The sequence below is a fragment of the Galeopterus variegatus genome, unplaced genomic scaffold (genome assembly GCF_000696425.1).
Source record: "Galeopterus variegatus unplaced genomic scaffold, G_variegatus-3.0.2 Scaffold4371, whole genome shotgun sequence".
Classification (NCBI taxonomy): Eukaryota; Metazoa; Chordata; class Mammalia; order Dermoptera; family Cynocephalidae; genus Galeopterus; species Galeopterus variegatus.
The window spans coordinates 155,681-170,770 of NW_007730482.1; the positions used below are offsets into that span (position 1 = coordinate 155,681).

Sequence of the window (15,090 nt, forward strand, 5' to 3'; positions counted from 1 at the left end):
TCTGAAGATCTGTGATTTTTCCTATACCTGGGAAGTTTTCTGCCACTATTTTGTTGAATATGTTTTCAATGCAATCTCCTTTTTCCTCCCCTTCTGGAATACCCATGACTTGGATATTTGAGAGCTTAAGGTTGTCTGATATCTGTCTCAGATTTTCTTCAATGCCTTTTATATTTTTATCCTTTTTTCTTCTCTGCCTGTGTTATTTCAAACAGCCCATCTTCAAGTACAGAGGTTCTCTCTTCAACTTCCACAAGCCTGCTGGTTAAACTCTCCGTTGTGTTTTGTAGTTCGCTGAATAATCTTCAGTTCGGCAAGTTCTGCTACATTTTTTTTTCAGGGCATTGATTTCCTTGTACATTTCCTCTTTCAGGTCCTGTATACTTTTCCTCATTTCATCATGATGTCTAGCTGAGTTTTCTTGTATCTCATTCAGTTTCCTTAGAATTATCACTTGAAATTCCTTGTCAGTCATTTCAAGGGCTTCTTGTTCTATAGGATCTAGAGCTTGAGATTTATTATCTTTGGGTGGTGTACTTTCTTGATTTTTCGTAATTCCTTGTCAGTCATTTCAAGGGCTTCTTGTTCTATAGGATGTAGAGCTTGAGAGTTATTACCCTTTGGTGGTGTACTTTCTTGATTTTTTGTATTTCTGGTATCTTTTCTTTGATGTTTATTCATTGTGGCACGGGGTTTTACAGTCCACAGGTTTGACACTATTGTCTGACTAAGATGTTGCTGGGGTTGCCAATTTGGTATGTCTAGTTCAGTGACTGCTTAGTTGGCCACTAGTTCCTTGTGTGTGTGGTTGCCTTGGGCCTTGGGCCTCTCCAGGGAGCCACCTCTCTCGTAAGCTTGGACTCGGCCAGGCTGCTGTGTCACGGGGCAGTACCGCAGGGTTTGTGGTCTCTGCTGAGCTTCCACCTCCAGCGAGTTTCAGAGGCTGAGAAGTCCAAAGTCCAGGGAGCACATCTGGTGAGCATTTTCTTTGGTAGTGGCTTTACAGCAATCCAGGGATCTCACATGGCAGAAAATGGTGGAACAGAGAGAGCAGAGCCACTCCCTACTCTTGAACTAGTTTGACATGGGGATAGGATGAACCATGGCAGTGTCTACACTATCTACTAAGTTATGGCTGCTAATTTAGAGGTTTCAAAAAAGTCAAGATTTTTACAGATTTGTGTTTTCACTCATCTTTTCCCTATTAGTTCTCCTATAAGTGAGGTAGTAGTGGTGTGCGTAGATGAGGCATAGTGATGTGGGGAGGACAGGGGGTGGAGGAGGGTGTGGTACAGACCACGCAGGAACTGAGAAAAGATAACATGTCAAAGCCAGGACTAACCCTTGGCAACAAGGGTACTCTATAGGAATGTACTTGTTTAATTGATTTTTTTTTCCTTTTTGTCTTTTTTCGTGACCGGCAACGGATCGCCACCCTCAGTGTCGCGTCCGTACCGGACCGGGACCGGCAACGGGATCGCACCCCTCAGCGCTGCGCCCGCACCTCGCTCAGCCAGTGAGCGGCCGGTCTGTACGTGGGATCTGAACCCTCGGCAGGAGCGCCGTCACGCTCCCAAGCGGTGCACTGTAGCAGTGCGCCACCGGGCCGGCCCCATTTAATTGATTTTTTAATAATTGCCCTGTCTAGAAATTATACCAAAAAACATTCTTTTATAGTATAAGGAAAGGAGGTGGGGTCTTTGTGGCTAAATAAATTTAAGGAAACATAAAAACATTTTTTTCTCTTTATTTATCCTCCTTGTATAGCCCAGTGAAGAACAGAATTACCAGGTTCCCACCATTGTAGGCAGTGGAGTAAAGAGATTTAGTGAGGAAGTGAAGTTTTTCTGAACATGATACCCCATTTCTTTTTAGAAATGCCTCTCAAAGAATGGTGGGAACCTTTTCAAATCCCATTTATCCCTTAAAATCCCTGGTAAATCTTTTCCATAACAAAGTTCAATACTCCCATTATCTCAGCTAAAGCATGTGTTTTGGGAGTCTGGTAGCTGAGGTGTAACAAAAGAAAGTAGCAGAGTTAGAAAAAACAAACAGAAGACTGAATCCCAGCTGCACCACTCAATCTTTATGTGACCATAGACAAATCACTAATCTCTCTAAACTATCCATTTTCAACTGGGGCATATCTCCTCCAAGGTGACACAATGTAGCAGTGGGAGAGAGAGATCTTATTATTTTGTGTATGTAAAGCAAAAATATACATACAGTACATAAACACACACAGTATATATGAGGTACTAAAATTTCATGGGGGTTAGATTGGGAAAAAAAGTATCTAAAAAGGATTCTCAGGGGTGCGATAATGAACAAAAGGCTGAGAACACTTTCTTAGCCTTCTTTTCCTCAACTGTACATGGTTTGGTATCACCCACCTTAAAGGATTATGGTTATACAACTAGAGAGAATGAGGCTGGAAATAAAGCAGGCAGGGAAAACAACAAAAATTGCATAATAGTCATTAATATAAAACTAAAAACACAAAGATTCAAACATATATAGGTTAATATCATCAGTTGTATTAAGATCATTTTCTTCTCACTAGTCATTTTAGCACTGACCACCTAACATCTAAAGGAAAAAGTAAAGTCATAGTACAAATCAAATAAATACAAGAAGAATCTAAAAATACAAACCTAAAATGCCAATTTCTAGACCTGCTAAGCGTGTTTTAATTTTATCATAAATATCTTCTGATGCAAAGTCAACAGCAATGATCCTTGTCTCCACTTTGAATTTTTCATCTAGGGAAAAAAAAAATGGGGAGAGAGAGGGAAAATTAATACAGGTACATGGCAGTTAGAATTAAAGCATTTGATAACATTATACTTTCCAACTATTTTCCCTCCCAATTTGATATGAAATTTAGACAAGGACAATTTTAAGCAATGATGAGACCATCTAAGAGATAATACAAACTCAACATAATAGCTCTGCAATAAAAATTTCAGTGTCGTCACAGAGCTGGCTGAATGTTCCTTAATCAATAACAAAAACTACTTTTTAGACCCTTAGGTACAAATAATAAAACATGATTCATATCATAATGTTATATTCTCTTTAAATACCACTGGCTTTGTGATGTTTTGATGTTAATTGCAACCTGATGCTTCATAATTTCAGGAAGAAGTCTTTATGTTGGAAAATATTTCAAAGTGTGATATATTAAAACAAAAAGTCCACCTTATTAAAATGGACATAAAATGAATGTAATCTTACTGTAATTTAGGAGCTTCATTAATAGTTAATAGTCACTACATTTAGAAATCCACACAAAATGTACAGGAATAAAGCTATAAAGTGACACAAAAAAGACCTCAGTGTTCCACTTTGCGCAAGACTATTAAGGTCCAAACAGAACTGATGGAAATAACAGCCTCAGAAATGAGACGCTGGAGAAACAAAGCTCATCTGAGTGCTTACTATTACTATTTACTTCTGCCTTCGCTATTCAGCCCCTTTGAAGAGACAGCATGGGCTTTGAGGTCACAGACATGGATGCCAATTTCATTTCCACACCTGTTTGCAAAATGACTTTGAGCTAGTCACACGTGCTCTTTGAGCCTCAGCATCTTCTTGTGAAAAGGAAGGAAACACTACCCACCTCATGGTGGGAGGCTCCATCCAATGCTCCCTTAGCGGCCCCCAGAAGGCCCTCCACAATGGCTAGTCTCCCATTCCCTGACTCACCCATCCCCACACTCCCTTCACTTAGTAAAGTCTGGGAGGCTAGGCACTTGCTTATTCTTTGGAACTTACATTAATTTAAGAATCCTATTTCCAAAAATAAATCTTTCTTCAGTCAAAGTCAATGTCAACTCATCACAGAGTATGCAGCATTAATCCTTGTAGGAAGAATCCATTCTTTCTTTTTTTAAACATAAAATACTTTTTTTCCTGCATATGTTTAGTAAATTTTACAACTTAAACATATTTGTTTTGAAAGCATATTTGACAAACCTTTGAAATTAAAAGATAAGCATTTAAATCATTTAAATTAGATGTTTGGGAAGCAAAGACTAGAAGCTCAACTGCACTAAATTTGCCTATACACAAACACTTTTATATTCTTTCTGTAAATACTCTTTTGTTATTAACTTTATGCATCAAAGTAGCCACATTTAAAACACTTTCTGTATCAGTTTAGTTTAGTTAGAACCTGGTCTTAATCCTAAGTGGGCTTGATCTAGAAAGTAAATCTTTTACAACTTCTTCAATTCACAGAAACCTTTTTAAAAACAAACATTCCATGAAGTCTAATACAGTGACATGCCAATGCTTTGATATTCCAGTATCCAAGATGGTCATAGCAGTCTTAATAACCAAAGTTTTTTTTTGTTTGTTTTTTGCCATCCTTAGACTCTCACTGGAGACAACCAGATCCGACAGATTTCAAGGTACTGTGTGTGTGAATGAACACTTCCTTTTGTTTAATATATATGTGCACTGTACATCTGTTCTGGATTATACTTATATTTGTGTATTTATAATTTAATTCCTATTACAGGGGTACCTCATTTTATTGCACTGCACTTTACTGCACTTTGCAGATACTGTGTTTTTTAGAAATTGAAGGTTTGTGACAACCTGTATTGAGCAAGTCTATCACTGCCATTTTTCCAACATGTGCTCACGTTGTGTCTCTGTGTCACATCTTGGAAATCCTCACAATATTTCAAAATTTTTATTATTGTTAAACCTATTATGGTGCTCTACAATCATTGACCTTTGCTGTTACTATTGTAATTGTTTTGGGTGCCATGAACTTGGGGTGCACATATAAGACAGTGAACTTAATCAATAAATGCTGTGTGTTCTGACCGCTCGAACCATTTGTTCCCCTATCTCTCTCTTCCTCCACTTTCAGCCTCCCTATTTTCTGAGCCACAATATTGAAATTAGGCCAGTTACCACTTGGGAACTGGCTGAGCGCTCACTGGCTGAGCGCTGTGTGGGCGCAACACCGAGGGTTGCGATCCCGTTACCGGTCAGTAAAAAAAAAAAAAATTAGGCCAGTTAATATCCCTACAATGACCTCTAAGTGTTCAAGTAAAAGGAAAGGTCACATGTCTCTTACTTTAAATCAAAAGCTAGATATGATTAAGCTTAGTGAGGAAGGCATGACAAAAAATAAGACAGGCCGATAGCTAGGCCTCTTGAGCCAGTTAGCCAAGGTGTGAATACAAAGGAAAAGGTCTTGAAGGAAATTAAAAGTGCTACCTAGTGAACACACCAATAATAAGAAAGCAAAACAGGCTTTTGCAGATATGGAGAAAGTTTTAGTGGTCTGGATAGAAGATCAAACCAGCCACAACATTTCCTTAAGACTAGTGCTGCCACCTTCATGAATTATCTTAGCTAGACCTTCTGGAGAACTTGCTGCAGCTTCTATGTTAGTACTTGCTGCTTCACCTTGAGTTTTTATGTTATGGAGATGGCTTAAATCTCATGAACCAACCTCTGCTATCTTCAAACTTTTCTTCTCAAGCTTTCTCACCTCTCTAAGCCTTCGTAGAATTAAATAGAATTAGAACCTTGCTCTGGATTAGGATGTATCCATTCTTAATCTAAAAGGATTTATTTCTAAATCTAAAGAGCTAGTTAATGAGAGATTTGATTCTTAAACTCAATGAAAAGTATTGACCATAGGTAGAAACCCATGAATAAACTGGAGAGAGGAATAACTGACTTAGAAAATACCTGATTTGGTGTTAAAGGTATTCTTACTGTTCCAATATAAATGAGTTATACAAGTATGTGTGTTCATGTAATGGAGAGTCAGACACAGAGCCGTCATTTCACAATAGCTGGTCCAATATGTCTTACTATAAATGGTTCAAAGAATTTACCACCAGTACTGCCTTCATTACAGCCACAGATTCACAAGGAAAAAATGCCCCAAAATGACAGGCTGAAGGATACCTTTTATTAAAAGTAAAACCTTATTCAAGAATAAGATACATTTATCTATTTTGAAGAGCAGAGTATTTTTCCACTCTAGCACCATGTACTGACATTTAAGACAATTCCTCTCTAGTAATAAAAACCATCTCACAACCCCTGAATCAAATTTACTTTTATATCTCAGAGGATGTGGTGAATGTACTTATATTGTAGAGTCTTGTATAAATATGCTGCTAAAAATAATTCAATAACACATTTTGGAAAAAAATGTTTACTTAATAATGAGTCCCAAGTAAGCCCTTTTTTTGTATTCACATTAGGATAAGCAAAATGGTTTCTGGTGCAAATTTTTCAAGATAATGAAAATTTTTGAACTTACCCCTGGATTACCCAGAATCATGTTCTAGTCCAGTTAACACTTTTTTGTTGTTGTTGTTTTCTCTTAACTCTTCTTCTATGCCTCAATTGTGGGCATTTTCTTTTTTAACATAGGTCAGATCATGTCATTCCCCTGCTCACAAACCTCTAAAGTGTTCCATCTCACTCAGAATAAGAGCCAAAAGTTTTTTTAACAACAGCCTAATGCTTCTCTGAACTCATCTACAATCTCTCTTCCTTTGCTCCCCAGTTCCAGCCACAGTGGACACAAGCAGTTCTTTAAACACAGAATGTTCTCCCAAAACACTCAGGGAGCTTGCACTTACTGTTCACTCTGTCTGGAATGCTCTTCTGCATCCCTAGTCTCTGTTGGATCCTTGAACAAATGTTACCTGCTACAGAGGCTTCCTTGACTACCCTCTAAAAAATGCAACCACCCCTCCCTCAGCACTCTTTATCCCCTTCCCAGGTTTACTTAATTCTGCTGCACTTACCTTCTAATTCACTATGTATTCTATTTATGTATATATATTTAAATTTTATTTTATACTATGTATTTTATGTGTGCTGTTGTCTATCTGTCCCCACTGAAATTTAGCTTCAAGAAGAGAAGGACTTGGCTCTGTTTTGCTTAGTTGCTCAACAATGTCACATATGGTCTGGGTTCTTTCCACCCTCCTCCTCGTTTATTCCTTAGGCTGGCTCCCCTCCTGATTTCAAGAGGGCCACTGCCATTCCAAGCATCTCATGAAGATGACAATGTTCAGAGACAGAAATGGTATGTCTCTACGATATGTCCCTTTTATAGAGTAAGGACAATTTCCCCAGAAGAATCAAGCACACTCCCTTCATGTTTCCTTTCCAAGGATAAGGTAAATGCATGTGCTTGGCTAGGACCATGGATAGGCTTTGAGCATTCCATGAACTGGCCCCACCTACACCACCAAGCTATGTGAATCAAAAGTAGCAGCACATATATAAGAATAGAACAGGAATTGCCTCTCTCTGGGCCAGGCAATCAGGTGAGAATTATGACGGCTACTCTAAAAGGCTGAGCTGGGAGGTAGCTGGCTTCCTTAGGAGCTGGGGAAGTAAATCTAAACATCTTTCCCTTCCCATAGCCGATTACTCTGTATCTGACCCTACCAACAGAAGGCAAGGCAAATGGACAAAGGATCCTCTGTCTTTAAACATCAGCCCAAGGGTATATTCAGTACCTGGAACAGAAGTGGATACCACATACCAACCCTCATTTCCACCTTCACCACCTCCCCAACCCAAGGTTTTCATAAGACCATCAGTCTACAACTCAGCAACAGCCCACTGCTTTACCAAAGCCTTCTTCTGGGCACTCTGATTCTTGCCCCACCATAAAGGTCCACATCCAACAGCTGATCGAGGTGGGAATATAAAGCCAATGGATAGCTTGTACCTACCAGACTCTGACTCCAGAATTATAGTCTGTTTATTGTCTTATTTTTCTGTTCTTTTGTAATGATCTAGTTTTATATATTCTAGCTTTAAGATAGGTTTTAATGTTTCCAGTAGTGTAGGTCTCTTTCATTGATCTTTTTCAAAAAATTTGCTTACCCTCACCTATTTATAGTCTGGTTTTTTTTTCCTTTTGGTCTTTTTTACTGACCGGTAACGGGATCGCAACCCTCGGTGTTGCGCCCGCACTGCGCTCAGCCAGTGAGCGGGAACCCGTCTCCACATGGGATCCGAACCCTCGGTGGGAGCACCGCCACGCTCCCAAGCGGCGCACTCTCCAGTGCGCCACTGGGCTGGCCCTATAGTCTGTTTTTATTGGGGTTGTATTAAGCATTCCAATTAAACTTAAGAAGAATGACAATGTGGCATTCCCTTTAGTTTCTCCATTTACTGAAATGTTTTTTAAATATCTCACAGTAAAATCTTGTGGTTAAAAATTCTTAAAGAAAGTAAAGAATTAAAGAATTGCATTCTTAGAATTCTACACACCATTATGCAAAGATACTATTGTTCTTATTGACAAACCATGAAGTATCTGATATTGGACAAGCTGGTGTATCAGTCTGTTTCTGTTGCTTATAACAAAACACACAGAAGTGGGTGATTTATAAACAAAACAAAATTTATTGCTTACAGTTTCTGAGGCTTGGAAGTCCAAAGTCTGAGGAACACATCTGGTGGTGGTGACAGCAACCCAGGGGTCTCATAGTGCAAGATGGTAGAAGCAGAGAGAGAGACAGACTCTCTGCATTCCCCTTTTAATGCCCTCCAAACCACATCCATGACCATCACCATTTTAAATCCATAGAGAATGGATAATGGTCCTATAACCTAATCACCTCTTCAAGGCCCCACCTTTCAATTACCATAATAGGACCTCCTATCCTCAACAGTTACAGTAGGGATTAAGCTTCAATGAGGTTGAGGGGGCATTTAGTCTACAGCTGCTGGCATCCTGCTATTTACAGTTGTAGCCAAATATGTATATAATCATATGCTCCCTCACTTTTTTTTTTCCAAATTGAAATGATTCTGAGATAGTCTTGGCCCATTGTCTCGCTGTCCTACTGGCAAAAACCAAAAAGCAAAAAAAACCTCTGATGATTGGTATGAGCTGTTCAAGGTAGTCAACTCATTAGAAATGGAAGCAGAAAATCAGCTCTGGCTTAAATGGGGAATGAAGCTAAAAAATAGCTGAGCTGATACTATTAATTCCCTCTTTATCCACTTCTCCACTGAAATCCACCTATCTACAACTGTGAAAAAATAGAAAGCAAATACTATTTATAACTATAGAGATATATAACAACAAATATCCTCACTGGCCTCAAGCCATTCCATCACCTCCAGGCATGGGTGTCCCACTCCTACAGTCTTATTGCTGGTTTTGACTCAGAGTATCTTGAATTAGTTCATGGTGAAGTCAGAAACTGACAGAGAAGGAACTGCACCCATAGGTAGTTTCAAGATGCTGCTGAAACATATCAATACTAAAACTAACACACTGTTAGGTTCAAGCCAAGAAAAGTCATATACATATTCCAAACAGCCTTACACTTAACATACTTCTAAGTCTGACCATCATTATTTTTCATTTTGCTCAACAAATTGGGATCTCCCTTTAAATTTAACATTGTCTTCCTCTAAGAATAATTTTATAGATGTTGGAGACTTTACTCAAAATTTTCCCCTAGGTGGGCCGGCCCGTGGCTCACTCGGGAGAGTGTGGTGCTGATAACACCAAGGCCCTGGGTTTGGATCCCATATAGGGATGGCCGGTTCGCTCACTGGCTGAGCGTGGTGCTGACAACACCAAGTCAAGGGTTAAGATCCCCTTACCGGTCATCTTTTAAAAAAATAAAAGTAAATAATTAAATAAATAAAATAAAGTGCTTTCTGAGGAGAATTCTAAAGGCATCAAACACCAGCGAAAGTTTTGTTTATGTCTGGCTGCACCGATACACGGTTTGGGCACTCGAACCCAGCAACATTTCTCCGTCCCACCTTCTAAGGAATGTATGGAGGGAGGAAAGCCTAGCATCATCGGTGGCAGGAGAACTCAGGCCCAGCCATGGAGAGCCCAGAAACGTGTGCTTTCTCCCTCATCCACCTCGCCTCCTCCCCACCGGCCTTCACTGCCTGGCTCCGCCCCCTAAAAATTTTCCCCTAGGTGGCTGGGAATAAGTAAGTCTGAGAATGCTAGAATATAAGTCTAATCCACATAAACTTGTATGTTATTTATATTTTTTCTATTAATAAAAACTCAAAAGAATATATTGATTCTTTTTCCCTACATCTGCTCCAAATAAACAACCTGCTTTTCCCCTTAAGTTCTGGATACTTTCCATTATGAAATGCCTGTTACATTCACCCTTTCCCATCCTTTCCATACTATACCATCCTTTTAAGATTCAAGTTCTAACACCACCTCTGTGGACATGTTTTTCATGATTCTCATTTCCTCCAAGGTAAAGCTCCTTACTCTCTCGTCTGTGTTCCTAGAGACTTTCTGTATAACCCAGTTAAGCACCTACCATAATATATTAAGCAAAGAGTCTTTCCTAACAGAGATTATTCTGTATTATCTCTGTATTCCCAGCACCTAGCACAACGCCCAGCATGAAGCAGAGGTCACTTTGCTAAATGTTTGTTGAGTAAGTAAATATATCTAGGCCAACACAGCTGATTTACTAAAATCATCCCCTCAATACTTCTTGAACTCCACCCTATGGAAATAAAACCACATGCTGGTAAGAAATGTCTATATAAGACATAATAACACAAGGTACTATTAGGCATTCTAAAGTGTAAGATAAATTGAGAGACAACTCAATTCCTTCATCTGTCTTGCATGGGTTTGTACTATCATTCTCATAGAAATTCAGACATTTCAGAGTTATATGAAACCATCTAGTCTCGTGAATAAACCACTCCAGGAGCTTAACTCTGGGATACAGATATGATGAAGGTTGAGGATATTTTCAGTCATGGACCACTCTCCCTATTCCCAGTCCTGAAAAAGACAATGAGGGGAAAGGGGAGACTCTCATAGAAATAGCACTATATTCAATGATTAGCAACTTTACTCAAATATAAGTTCATTAAACTCAGTTTATAACTATAAACTGTCTTGTAAGTTTTCTAAAAACCTCTCCATTTTCACATAAAATGATCATTTTTTATATCATTTAGAGATGTAAAAGAAGTATGATGAATCTTTTGTACTTTAATTTTAAGGGAAAAACAAAAAAATGTTCCCCAACCAAATTCTTACCACTTCTTTTCCTGTCTTTTTCCTGCCCCACTCCCAGGCCTAACCATCTCTTCCACTCGCGACCCCTCAGAGTGAGACATCTCCCACAGAGAAAGCCTGGCCTGCCTTAGGTAGCTCTGAAGAAAAGATGATTGTGCCCCAGAAGGGAATAACCGATCTGACTTCCTTTCTAAAGGCCCATTTAATTATAATATAATTTTCAGAGATACTACACAAATAGTGGTTTATTTTTTTTACATTGCCCTTGAAAAAATATTCATGATAATTTTAGTCTCACATGAAGAGATCGACTTTCAGTCAAACCAAAACATTTATCACAGCTCATCAGGATTCTATCCCAAACCAAGCATTTCTTTATTTTAAGCCAAAGTTACTATATTTTATTCATTACAGTCTATATAACTAGAACAACTACCTGCAATAAATAAAAACCTATGCTACGTGAGTTTGTTCTAATGGTGGGACATGAATAGGTTCCATTCTTTTGAAAGCTCTGAGTTCTACACTTGGTTCAGCTATTGTGGACTCTTCGACAAACCACTCTTGAAGAAATTTTCAGGTAAGCAAGGGTTTTTTTGCACTTGGACAACAAAAGGCCTGCCAATGAAATCATCTGAATTTTATTTTTTGAGAGGAGAAAAATGTAAAACAGTATTTCTAACATTACTACCCTTAAGATTCCAAGATGCTGCTACTAGTAATATGGAAGGAGAGTTCCTTAGGAAGAACATGGGATGCAGTTGGAAGCCCTGGACTTAAGGGCCAGCACAGTTGGTAGTTGGCAAAGGTCCCTTCACTCAATCCTTTTAGCATTCAAAAATTCCATTTATTAGCCTGTAAATCACAAGAAATAATAGCCATCCTACACAGTTATGAGGATTACATGTGATAGCACATGAGATGTACTTCATGAAACTGTAAAGCCTTACACAAATGTTTCTGGTATCTGACAACATCTAGACAGTTGGCTGCTTGACATATAGTTGTCTTCTCCTTAACAGCGTAGGCTGCTGCAGCTGTTATATGCACTGTTAAAACTCTTGCCTCTTTGCATCGGGCTGCATATTCTTTTTCAAGCTGACCATGAACATCTGACTCTACTTTAAAAAGTGATTTATTTATTATTGTATTATCCATGGAATCAGGTGGCATGATGTACTATTTTTAGCCTTGTCTGTAGTGTCCAATTATTGCTTTGACTCAATTTGCTTGTGATTAACCTTTGAATTACTATATTTCATCAATTCCAAGATGCACATTTTATTCACTTTTTATCTTTGACATCAATATGCCTTATAATTGATGCTGTATCAGTTTAATTGGCAAATTTTCTTTCTTAATAGTTATAAGCTGCAACATTGTTTCATGATCAATAGTGTCTCAAATTTGAGGAAAGAAGCCTAGTCCCCTGCTAACATCCAACCTTCTCTTTAATGTCACAAAATGACCTAGGACAGTTTCCACATGCAAGATTCCAGGTATTCTAGGGCTTATAATATTTCACCACAACCCCATTCATGGGAGGCAGAAGATTTCCCATACTATCCTATGACCTGAAAACCTTAGCATGTTGCTCAATCATTTATTCAGAAGCACAAGTATCTACAACCAGGAGAAGTGTTTCACTCCCTAAACTATAAGCTCTGTGAGGGCAGAGTCCATGTCTGTGGTTTTTCTTTTCTTTACCACTAAATGAGAGTATTTCAAAAAGTTCATGGAAAGATTTGTATTATCTTTTAATTCTATTTTTCCACTTTTTAAAGTATCCTCATATTTTTTAAGTATGCTCAACAGTACCTGGTACTTTATAGGCACCCAATAAATGTTTGTTTGACTGAATAAATTCAAGAAACCCATACTGAGCAGTGCCCACATCAGTTTCCACCCTAAGGACAATAACAAATTCCCTCAAATCGGTTATATTCTGAACCTGATATGTGTAAACTCAACTGCTGCTCTAATAAATACGAACAAAGCACCCAGGAGAAGGCAACTCCCTCTTGCAGAGTGACATTTTAAATAGGAGGTAACATCTGTGTGGAGTTCTGGAGAGAGAATAGCAATCAGCCACACAGAGATGGGGGAGAATTAGGAACAACATGTTGTAAGAAGCCCTGTGGATGGCGTTTGTGATATACAGGGAGAAGTAGAGAGAAAAAAATATTGCAGAAGGAAGCTGGTGGAAGCAGGACTGTCTATGTAATTTGTGGGACCCAGTCAAAATAAAAATGTGGGGTCCCTTGTTAAAAAATTATTAAGAATTTCAAGATGGTGACAGCATATCATTAAACCAAGTGTGGGCCCTTCTACGTGTGAGGCCCTCTGCGAATGCACAGGTCACACACCTATGAGGTCGGCCCTATAACAAGGTTATGTTTCATCTTGTGTGTTATAAGTACTTAGCAGAGGCTATTAAGTTGGGAGATGACAAGATCACACTTGTTTCTTAGGAAGGAAGTGATAATGGCAGAGTAGAGGATACAAGCCTGTTATAAAAAGCAACATGTGGCATAGAGAAGACAAAACAGCTGCTTCATTAGTCCCATGAGAGAGAAGGGCCTGAATGGGACAGACAACCATGGAACAGGGAGGCAGGCTGGGCTGCGAGAGCCTTCTGGGTTAAGAGTCTGATTAGATACACAGCTTTAGGAAGAGGCGGGACACAATGATTTTACCCACTTGCTTTAGAAATCTCATTAATAAACTACCATATCTTGGAGTTAAAACAGTCTTCCTATATGAGGCAATGTCCCTGTGATTATGTATCAACATTTAAAAAAAAATCATATGAAATGTTTCTCTGTTATTTCTTTTCTTGAGGTACCCTACCTCTCTCTCTTTGAAAAACAAAATGACTACCAAACAGATTTGGGCCAGAGCTGACCAATTTTCCATGCAGGATAACCATGAACTAAAAACCAAGGTAGAAAGCAAAAGAAATATTTTTGTTACCTGCCACAATATTCCTCCCTTCTTCTTTCCAACAAAGATAGCTAAAATTAATTACAAGTCAAATATCACACTGTACTTTTCTTCTAAAAATGCTGATTGAGCTTTTTTTAAATTTATTTTTATTTTTTATTTTTAAGTAACCTCTTTTTATTTTAACCTGTCACTTTGTTCTTACAAGATTCCATTCTGGTTTTGTAATATCTCGCCACAGGAAAAAAGTATTGTTTTCAAGATCTGAGTTTCTGACTTGGTATTTAGGGGGTGGGGGAAGCTTAACAATTGCTTTTATTTCATTAAAAAAACCGAAATTTAAAATAACTATTAAAATGAGTATTTATTTTATTGCAGTTAACACTTTTAAGATCAATATAGTTCAACAACATTTTGCCGAGAACTATCTTTCTGTTCAACACAGAAAACACCCCCTCTTCATTTAAATTAAGAGCACAGGTTTCACATATTAAATCAAAATAAAAGAAAAGGTGGTGATGTACAGTCTTGTTTTTTCAATACTCTAAGAACAAAGAATAAAAACTTGACACAAACATCCTGACCCTAGGATGCCCTAAAGGACACAGAGGTACCATGTAAAATGTATAGGGTTGCAGGTAATATTCTACCAACAAAACAGAAGTAATAAATATTATAGTTATTGATTACTGAGCATCAACTATATGCCAAGACTCTACTAAATCACATTATACCATTTAATCTACACAATAACTTACTGAAATATTGCTGAAATTTGTGAACGATTATTCTCATAAATGTCTCATAAATGCTTCCAACATTAGAAAGGCTTTTATTTATATGTGCTTTTTAAATTATGAAATAACCTCAAAGAATGTTGCAAATACTGTACAAGTAACTTTTTTTCCCCAAATCATTTTAGATTAAACTGCTGACATGATGCCAAGCAACCAAAACTACTTCAATGTAGCAGTTCTCAAAGTGTGACCCGGGATACCCAGGGGTCCCTGAGAGTCAAAAATACAAAGACATTCTTTGCCCTCTTCCCTGCACTGACAAAAGCGATGGAGGATAAAACCGCTAGAACCTTACCGTGAGTCAAA

The 15,090-nt window shown here is 38.3% G+C and overlaps 1 protein-coding gene across 1 annotated transcript in view; it reads right to left on the reverse strand.

Annotated features, from left to right (window-relative positions):
- Window positions 1–12,217, reverse strand: part of HSD17B12 (hydroxysteroid (17-beta) dehydrogenase 12) — a 75,353-nt gene extending 63,136 nt beyond the window's left edge. The window contains exons 1-2 of the mRNA XM_008587403.1: window positions 11,995–12,217; window positions 2,655–2,762 (exon numbers count right to left, since the gene is read on the reverse strand). Coding sequence (XP_008585625.1) covers window positions 2,655–2,762; window positions 11,995–12,217 — 331 coding nt within the window. The remainder of the gene's footprint in view (window positions 1–2,654; window positions 2,763–11,994) is intronic.
- Between the last annotated feature and the right edge of the window lie 2,873 nt (window positions 12,218–15,090).